Raw genomic sequence first — 11,047 nt, forward strand, 5'->3', positions numbered from 1 at the left:
ATAGGTGTGCCGCGAATATTTAAAGAGCTAAATAGTGTATATAAAAAAAGGTTGGATGCCCTACCACTGCCCTAGATGCTCAAATATTTCTGCGCCGATATTACATGAAATAAATACGTGCATTTATTGTCATGCACGTTGTTTAAATCTTTTACTTAATCCCGGGATTATACGCCTCAATCCCGGGATATCCCGATACCGGGATTTCAAAAACTGGTCCCGAAATCCCAACCCTACTAATGACTGGATACAATACAACAATACAATTTTATTTCGATCTTTCGTCTACAACACAAATAAAAAGAACACAGACAGGATCAACTGAAAGATCAGGAAAATGGGCAAAACCTATATAAAGGTTTATAAGGAACGCTGTAACCAGCGATTATGCCCATTCACCCACATTCACACACGTGAAACACACCAAGACAATCATACTAGAATAAATTAATGAACAGAGTACATGATCACGAGAAAATAAATTTCATGGGCAAAGCTTACTTGTAATGTTGTAAATAATTTTGATGAGTGAAAGTCGTGATTAATACAAAAACATTCAGAAGTTATGTGACGGTGCCTGTGCCGAAATGCGAATACCAATAATAACAATTAATTGATTAGCTGCTGTTCTTTGTAAACAAATAAAACTAAAAAGTAAACAACAAACATAAAAACACGAAAACTAGTTTCGGGCGTTGCTTCTCATGTTGCAAAATTGGTTCGATTTCGTAGAAATTGGGGTAAATGTTTTTATTCTTTGCAACGTCCAACATCACGGAGCTTCCATTTTGTTGTGTTGAACATCGATTGTTCCTATGAATTGTTTCTCTCGCATGAATTTACTGACCAATCCAGTGTCGGCAGCTAAGTCGATTATTTCTGTTTCCTCGAAGTCCCTTAGATTCAATCACTTGTTACAAGTGATCAACGCAATTCTTATCAAAGCAGCTCTAATGTATAAAAGATATAAAAGCTAGTCTGTATTCAATCCTGTTTGTCCGGTTTTCCAAATTTTAGTCCAAATATTTTTTACTCCAGTACCGTGTAATACCACGTCCGCACCCGACGGCGGTCTCAAAATCCTAATCCGACAGTTTATGTTTAAAAATGCAGTCACTTGGGTAGGCGGAGGCAGAAATTCAATAAAAAAAGTTGGGAACCGCTGCACAGCATAGCTATATCATTTTGTATTAGTATCTGCATGAAATCTTACGTTTTCCAGGCTCTTAGAAAAGCTGAAAGACCTCGTTTTGGAAGCACGTCCCTGAGCTTGCTAACTGGCGCTGGATGATGAATAAACTTTCTATCTATATATCTATCAGATAATCCAATGATCACTCTGTATTCCTAAGAGTTTTAAATTAATTGCAGTAATAAAAAATTAGTGTATAAAACACCTGTGATAGACTAGGCTAAAATTCTTTACCGGTACTTTTAAAAAACAGATTGTTGTATGCGATTAATTATATTGATGCTTTGAAACACATATATAATATATCCCATTTTACAGGTGCCAACTCGCGAAACCACTCTTAAAATAAGCCCCGAAAATTTTGCAATGGTAAAGTATGGGAAGAATTTTTCGAGGATCAAAGGTCGAGGAAAGATCCATCACATTCAAGAACCATGGTTAACTGAATATAGTTCAGTTAAACCATGCAAGAACTATGCTCAAACTGCGAACGCGAGACATGCTCATGCTGCTTACGTTGCCGTTCAGCCGTTAGTTGTTGCATCAGATTGTTAGATTGTGTGTATTCGCTCATGGCGTTCTGGTCTGTCTTGCCATATGTTTGTTTACTTTGCTAAATTTATCGGGTGTAGTTTCCTTGCCTTGCATCATCCAGCTTAAGTAGTTTATAAGTTACCGGTATGCCTAGTACGGTATCGCTGTATCGTCGCATTCGTCGGGTCTGACCGTAGTAAGTTTAGTTTCGCCTCCTGTCTGCCTGTCATCCAGCTCTAGTTTTAACATTAAATATTTAGAAATATAATATTTCTTATTTACATGAAATAGTAGGTGCACAACATTAACTGCAAGTCTGGAGTTTTAGATTTTGAACTGAATGATTAAAATTAAAATGATTCAATTTTTACACGTGTCAATCCTAACCCCCACCTGACTACGCCATTCAAAATTTACGTCACTACGACGTCACAGTGACGTAATAGAGCCCTTCAAATCATAGGAACTGCCTTCGGCTTCCAAGACGCGCTGACGAGCACCTGAAATCGAACATCTACCGGTACGAAACTACACTACTGCACTAGACTAGACCCAAAGTGGTTATGGTATGCCTGTAGGCTATTGTAATTTGCTCATTGTAATTTAATATTATCAAAACAATATCCTGATATTTGTGGGTCTCATGTAGTTTCGTAGCTAACTGACTTCTAATGGTCATAGCATAACAATTTTTTCACATGTCAATCCTAACCCTCACCTGACTACACCATCCAATTACGTCGAAATTACGTAACTACGACGTAATAGAGCCTTTCAAACTATACGATCTGTCATCTAAGACGCACAGACGAGAACCCGAAATTGAACAGCTATTTTTCTCGTAACGATCTTGACAGGAGAGAGATCGCTGCCGTTAGTCAGTTCTTTATCGTCGGCGCGGATGCCATTTCAGGCAATCGTAAGTGTATTTGGCAAGCCCTATGACGTGATTGTGACGTCGTGGTGACATAATTTTTGAATGGCATATTCAGGTGGGGGTCAGGATTGATATGTCAGAAAATTGGTATGCTACGACCACTAGAAATACATTAGGTACTGAACTACACGAGACCCATATTTGTCACTTCATTACTATAATACTTCATTTTCAATTTTAGGCTATTAAATTAAAGTCTTCAAAATGAAGGATATGTTGGAACTGTTCATGGGTGTTGGTTTATCTGAATCGAAAGCAAAAGACACAATAAAAAATTCTGCATTGGCCGAGTTTTTCAAACAAATTATAGAAGAGGCAAAAACACATTCATCGAATATCGACAAGCCTATTGGGAATCTTTTATATCAAGTAGCAACAAGACTGAAGGATAAGAAGCGACTTTCATTCCTAGTTAGTTACATTGTATCAAAGAAGATCGTTACAGAGATTCAACTTGCTGCAGCTCTCGACTACCTCAAATCCAAACCAGTCGATCCAATCAATACATCAGAATTTGAACTAGAATCAGGAGTTGATGTTGTTATAACACCTGATCAAATTGAAGAAACAGTTGAATCAGTAATTAACAACAATAAGAATGAATTATTGGCAAAAAGATACAGGTTTAATGTTGGAATTCTGTTGAGTCAAGCCCGAAAAAACCTCAAGTTTGCTGATGGGAAGTCTATTAAAAATGAAGTTGATATTCAACTCCTTGATCTATTGGGACCTAAAACTGAAGCAGACATGGCACCAGTATCGAAGAATAAAAAATCGAACAATCCCAAACCCGCAAAAAACTCTGGCGATGCGAAGTCCAAAGATGTAGAACTTGACGATCGGAGTTTAATGGATCAGTTACGTGGTGCTGCCCTTTGCTTCCACAAGCCTGGTGAGAACTATGCAACAGAAAATTATGTTGTCACCCCGAAAACAATGGATTTGTTGAAGGAGCATTTGTCTTTAACTGGTGGTCAAGTAAGGACTCGATTTCCTCCTGAACCAAATGGAATTCTTCACATTGGGCATGCTAAGGCAATCAATTTTAATTTTGGTTATGCAAAAGCTAACGATGGAATTTGCTTTCTGAGATATGATGACACAAATCCAGAAAAGGAAGAGGAGAAATTTTTCAGAGGCATTTTGGACATGGTACAGTGGCTAGGTTACAGTCCATATAAAATTACTCATGCTTCAGATTATTTTCAAGAGCTATATGATTATGCTGTCCTCTTAATAAAAAAGAACTTGGCTTATGTCTGTCATCAGAGAGTGGAAGAAATAAAAGGTGTGGATCCACCTCCATCACCATGGCGTGATCGACCAATTGAAGAGTCTCTGTCTCTTTTTGATGACATGAGAAAAGGAAAAATTTCAGAGGGTGAAGCTACGTTAAGAATGAAGCATGAAATGGAAGATGGTAAGCAGGATCCTGTGGCATATCGAATCAAGTTTACTCCACATCACCGTACGGGTGATAAATGGTGCATCTACCCAACCTATGACTTCACACATTGTCTTTGTGACAGCATAGAGCATATCACACATTCTCTGTGCACAAAAGAATTTCAATCTCGTCGATCGAGTTACTACTGGCTTTGTAATGCTCTTGATGTGTATTGCCCAGTGCAGTGGGAATATGGACGACTGAACCTGCAGTACACTGTTGTGTCCAAACGAAAAATTACTAAACTGATTGATAACGGTATTGTTAGAGATTGGGATGACCCACGGCTGTTTACTCTAACAGCTCTGAGACGCAGAGGATTTCCGAATGAGGCTATTAACGACTTTTGTGCAAAAGTTGGTGTCACAGGAAATTTAGTGACAATGGAGCCCCCACTTCTTGAATCATGTGTGCGTAACGTTTTAAATGAAACAGCAAAAAGGGCAATGGCTGTTTTGGAACCACTTAAAGTCGTTATTGTTAATTTTGACAAAGTTATTTCGAACAAAACAAAAGAAATCAGAGTCCCAAATTTTCCTGCAGATGAGAGCAAAGGTTATCATAGTATTGAAATATCTTCAGTTCTCTTTATAGAAAGATCAGATTTTCTCGATCATGCTGATAAAAATTATAAGCGTTTAGCTCTCAATCAATCTGTTGGACTTCGTCATGCTGGAATTGTTATTACCGTAGAGGAGGCTGTTTACCAGCCTGATGGCAAAACATTGAAGGAACTCAGAGTTGCTTGTGAATCTGTTGAGAAGGCTGCTAAGCCAAAAGCCTTTATCCACTGGGTGTCCGAACATGATGGTTCTACATGTGAAATTCGTATATACGACCGTCTTTTCAAACACAAAAATCCTGAGGATCCAAAAGAGGTGCCTGGAGGATTCGTCAGCGATTGTAATAGAGATTCTCTGGAAGTTATGTCAAACGCCATGATCGATTCATCTGTTCAGAATGCAGAAACATACGACAAATTTCAATTTGAAAGACTTGGATACTTTTGTGTTGATCCTGATTCAACTAAAGACAAAAAAGTTTTCAACCGAACTATACAATTAAAAGAGGATGCAGGATATAAAAAGTAAATGACGCTTTCATCTGAAGGTTTATAAGCGGTGGGGAATGGAATTATCATTGCAGCTGTTTGTTCAGACTTCATAATGACAAAAAGACATTGTTGCAACACTGTAGTAACTTCAACTATGTATGTGTCTCTTATTAAAAAGATGCTCATGAGCATGGATGTCCGAAACGAACTGAATATTTGGTTATATTCATAATTGTATTCGATATAGTTGATTTGTGATAAAGGAATATTATAGAATATTTTCATTTGAAAATTTGTCATCTCGAGCAGGAGACATCGGCAGTCGGACAAAAAATAAATTTAGTTTTAATTCTCATACTATAAAGATTATATCAATCAAATCAATGTTTATCCCAAATCTAGTAAAACCTCTAGTACAATGGTTTGTATGAAGTTTCATGTTGAGCATGGTCGGTTTTGGGATATATTCCATTTTTGAAAATATTATTTCAGAATGTATTAATAATAGCAAGAAATGATTTAATTTCCGCCATCCCTGTCCATGAGATTCTAGAATTCTGTCTTGCAATTGGTTCTCATTTTGATCAATCAAAATTTATGTACCTATTTGGTAGAGGTTAGATTATCTGAATTGAAAAATTGGATTTTTCTCAAATGTCATAAAATTGCATCACATTCAAAATAAATTGATTGGAAATTTGAGTTGCAAACCTCAATATATCAGGCAGAACAACTTTCCTAGTATCATTTTAACGTGGTCTGAGAAACGTTTGCTATCATTCTAGAATGTTGTTTCGCAATTTGGTGCAGTGGGTGCAATTGTCATTAATTCGACTTGATAAAATGATGATTGATGTTTTGTTCATTCGAAAAATAAACTAAAGTTAACTATCAGATCTCTACTTTGTCGCTAAGTAGCAGCAGTTTATCTAAAATGGAGTTTCGAATATGGTGTCGCGACTTGCAGTGTTAAATATTATGTGAATGGTGGACGCTTTGAGGTGGATTTCAGGCATATGTATTTATTCACATTATAGCAAGATGCCGCCAATGAGGCATGAGCCAAATAGGACCAGTTAACCAAACTAAAACTAGTAAAATTTATTTAGCAGCTGACGACGAGTTGGACATCCGGATCGTTTGGAAATACCGGCGCGGCGGTGTGCCTCAACGGGCTAAGCGTTAGGAATACGCTCGCCACCGCACCTCTAATTACTCTGCGTGGGTTCGAATTCCATGCAGGGATAGTTATGTGCGAGAGGATTGCTGGAGTCCTCGCCGTCGTTCGGTGGTTCACGTAACCGCTGGTCGGTTACGGCTTCCTCCACCACCAAGTCCATGCTTCCGAAAACAAACAATATAACTAATCCCATACCCGAATGGTAACCGGACGAAAGGCCGTGGTTCGCCATATGGATACGCCGTCTTATCGGCTTTCCTCTCCCCCGGGATAAATATGTAAATGCTATCCTATCCTAATTGAGAAACTTTTGTACCGACTACTTTTAAATTGTAGTAGTTACGGGTGAAAGTTCATTTTAGAAAATTATTACTTTAACCTTTTCGTTAGTTTTAATGTTACTCGACAACAAATACATTTCGCGTGATTGGAAGGCGGACATACCCACTGACCTATCAAAACGCGCGTTCTCTGACTACTGTATGAAACGAGCATATTGGGACCGACGAAAGTTCAATATTGTCTTGGCAAATTTAAAATCAAGCAAGTTAAAAAAAAAATTAGATGCAGATCTGAAATTGACCATGTTTGAATACAAGAAAAAAATTTGGACTATAACCTCATTACTGATGAGAATAACAGATATATATGACAGTGGTTAAAAGTAACAAATGATGGAATCGCCTGCTTTACCTCGCTCTGGTATTATGTAATAAATTCAAGTGCAAAACGTGCACGTACGATGTGTAAAAAGTTGCGCACAGAAGTTTATTTGAGCAACTTTATTGAAAAAAATATTCCCATTTTCTCCCGTCTCAAAAACATTTCACACTATTATTTTTGGAAGTATAATTTTGTTTCTTATATTCAACAGAAATTAAAATATTATCAGCTCAGAATTAACTCCAGAATCGAACGTAGATGAGTCGATATGTGCGTGTTCTCAAGACTTACGTTACGTGTAACCGTAGAAATTGCTATTTCCCAATCCGCCAGAAATCCATGCTGTTATAGTTAGATTTGTCACATTGTCGAACAGACCAACTTGTATTCAGTGCAGAAAGTAGGACTTCTTATTTATACGAAGCACAGGAAAATAAAATTATTTTTGGGGGTAAGTAATCCTTATGATGTAAATTCCAAAGTTTCGTTTGTCGCCTGAGACAAAAACATCATCAATTGCTTATGTAATTAGTGTAAATCATTATTAAACCTCTTGCGATTATTTTATCGCGATTGCCAAACTTGTTTAAAACAGTACTCGTCAACCTTCTTTGTAATGGTATACCCTTTCAACCATAACTTAAAATCTGGTACACCCCGCCCGTCCTATAATTTTTATATGTAAAAACTCAATATTTAGAAGTTATATGATATGTTTATGTTGGCACAATAGTTTATAGTTAATGTGGTCGTTTCTGTTGGATTCCCTCGGACATTTGTTCTTTTTAGAATTTATTTTTAATGAGTGCAGACAACCCTTGTTTGGAAAGGTATGTCGTAGGGCTGAAGGCATTCGGACGCGAATGGTGACAGCTTTTTGTAAAAGATTGTGATAATCGGGAACTTCGAATAGTGCTGCCCATATTATAGAGAACCAAGATTGTGATATTCATCATCAGGAAAATAGGCTCCGTGTTTCCCCAAAAATAAGACAAGGCCTCAATTTTATCTCTAAAATTATATTGGGGGGATGTCTTTTATTTTCATTTATCATGAACAAAATTACAAAGTAGAGAATCACGAGATTTTCAAATATACTTACTCACAAATAACACGTTCCTATTTAAAATACCTGCTAAATATAGATTATTAAGTATTTGAAACGTGTAGATGTCTTGCTATCAAATAGGTCAAAAAAAAAGCGCGCTACCGACTAGGAGTACTGTAAGTGCAGAAAACGAACTTTTGCGGGCTTGAAATGCCATTCCTGAAAATTGCATTACTTTCTAGGCTTTCATCTACATATGCCTGTGAATCTCTATTCTCAGATATAAATTTTATTAAGATATATATATTTGGAAATAGTAGTTCGTGTATTTTCCTGTAGGTTACAAAATATAAGCCAATGTAAAATCTCAGTCAGCGGTAATGCAGTAATAGAAGTCTCACTGATATAAAAAAAGAAAAGTAATAAAATCTTTTTGTCGGTCAGACATTTTCCTGAAAATTAACTTAATAAAAAGCGTTTTGTAATGTTTTCCTTGAAAGCCGAAAAGTAATATTTTTAGGCTGAATGAATCCAATTTTGGTTATGTATATTGTGTTTTCACTGTTTGGAGTATTTTTTAATATTTAACTAAAAATCTTGACATATACTTTTAAAAATATCAGTAGTGTGTTCTCACAAATTTATGTCGACGCGTGGAAGAATTTTTTATTGAATTTATCCGATATTGGCACACGGATCGAAAAAGGTTGCCCACCCCTTCCTTAGATTTTTCTATCGTATAAATTTCTAATTCTATTTGAATTTCGGTAACCAGTGATAAACCATAAACGAGATAAGCTACGTCAGGGTGGTCCAAAGAGAGGAGGCTTTGTGGGCCGCAGTCGGAAAAACCCAAAAGTGATCAAAACACTGCAAGATTAGTTACTCTAACTAAACTAAACATATTAAAGAATGAGAGTTTACCGATCTATTCAATGTATTGTTATGTTGCATGGATGGCGTTTTTTTTTATTTTAAGGAAGATATAAATCACAAACAACACAATAAAACAATATATTGTTTCTCGCTTTTAGTTGCCGCTTCAGATCTGCGTTTCGCTTCTGCAGCCACATGGCCCACGCTAGACAATAGAGATGTGCTTTTATAAAAATAAAAGAACAAAACGTCATTCCATATAAAGAATTGCTGGACGCGAGTTGACGGTGAAAAATTGAGATGAAAAGCGCGACTCATCTCATCGGCCGAGCCCTGTTTGCACAAAGCAATTCATTCTCCTTGCCCCCAAGCCCATTCATTCTCCTTACCCCGGCCGCATGCGACCCGCCCTGAGCTTAGTGATCGAGATCTCGGACAAAGATAGTATATGTTTCAGTGCACGACATACGATATTTTTCACATAAATGTTTATAATTTGCGAATATCAATGACATTACGCAGTCGCGCGGTTTAATGAACTGAATTTCGTCAGAAAGTTCCGGCTTATTAATGTCGACATATAAATGCAATTTTTGCAATTCAGGTTACAAAAAATTTCACGTTTCGGGGGAGACCCGTGTTTAGTTTTGTCGGCGTGTCGAGTGGGGTTGGTAACGTGATATACATATTCAGCCAAAAATATCCATATAGCGCCAACTAAATATCCATATACGATATACAGCCAAGGTCATATCCATTTACAGCCAACCAAAATCCAAATACGGTTATTTTGGTGATGTACAAATACTGCCAAGTCATATGCATGTACAGCTAATTAGATATACATATGATATAATAAGTGTGTTAGGGTTAGAGTTTTAAAAATAACTCTCAGAAACTCCAAAGCGGCTTATGATGAATTTACTTACAATAAGTGTAAAATATATGTACTGGAATATTGTGATATTAGCATTATTTAGTCTCTAGTGCCAAGTAAGTTTCTACATGTTATTTGTTCGAAGCAGGGTTGTCCAAAACGAATCGATTATTCGAATGTATTTAAATATCAAAGTATTCGAATATCTTTTCAGCTGATTTTCGAATAATTCCGAATGATAGTCACTTTTCACCGTAAACACGGTGTTTCGTTTCTGCGTGAATCTTCAAACGAATTTTTGCGCTTTGTCACGTATTAATGATAAAATAGAATCGGCACTATAGTTGTTTATATTCTGTGCAAGCGTGCGTCGCATATTGTTGCGCCACCTTTGCACGGTTGCGAGGTGGACATCGCCGCCAATCCCCTACAAGGCTTCTGATTTACACATTTATTTCCATTACGTCGAAAAATTGAAGATTATTTAATGTCGTAATTGTTATGATACCAAATAAATTGTCGCAAGTCGCAAAACAAGTCCATTCATTAGGAGAAATAATTATTACTTTTTCCGCTTTTTGGCAAATAATTTTGATAATGATAGTTAAAAGTTTCGACTTTTTACTAGGATGATTTTCTGTTGCGCAAATTATTCATATCCATGACCTATCCAGCATATAAAATTATTATGCTTTATTAATTTAGTTTTGTTTAACGTAACTTATGGTTGTGTCGACAATCTGTGAGCATAAAATGTGTGGTAAACTGCCCGATATTATTAATTTTTGATCCCAAATTCGTATTTACAAAATAATAAAAATGTTACTTAATACCGCCGGAATTTGTGGACATAAAATGTGTGGTAAACTGCCCAATTATTATTAATTCATGATGCCTATTTTCGTATTTACAGAATAATAAGTAATATTACTCCAAAATACAACAGCGATTTGTAGACTTAAATTTGTTCAAAGTGCCCGAATATAATTAATTTTTGTTTCGTATTTACAAAATGATAGGTATTATTATTCCAAAATACAACGGCGATTTGTGAACTTAAAATGTGTGGTAAAGTGCCTGAACATAATTAATTTTTGATTCGTATTTTTAGACTCACGAAAAAATTGTCCCAAGTCGGAAAAATAATTTATACTTTATCCGGCTTAATGATAATGATGGTATTGTAACTACATACCGTAGTGTAGACACAATTTTTATTTATTTCAATCTGAATCTATG

The 11,047-nt window shown here is 36.3% G+C and overlaps 1 protein-coding gene across 1 annotated transcript; it reads left to right on the top strand.

Moving 5' to 3' along the window:
- The first annotated feature begins 1,700 nt into the window (after nucleotides 1–1,700).
- Nucleotides 1,701–6,058, top strand: LOC120330969 (glutamine--tRNA ligase-like). Its single transcript, XM_039397967.2, has 2 exons — nucleotides 1,701–1,722; nucleotides 2,845–6,058. Exon 2 carries the CDS (start codon nucleotides 2,868–2,870, stop codon nucleotides 5,199–5,201), a length of 2,334 nt encoding a protein of 777 aa, XP_039253901.1. The 5' UTR covers nucleotides 1,701–1,722; nucleotides 2,845–2,867; the 3' UTR covers nucleotides 5,202–6,058.
- Nucleotides 6,059–11,047: the final 4,989 nt, after the last annotated feature.

The sequence above is a fragment of the Styela clava genome, chromosome 6 (assembly GCF_964204865.1).
Source record: "Styela clava chromosome 6, kaStyClav1.hap1.2, whole genome shotgun sequence".
Lineage (NCBI taxonomy): Eukaryota > Metazoa > Chordata > Ascidiacea > Stolidobranchia > Styelidae > Styela > Styela clava.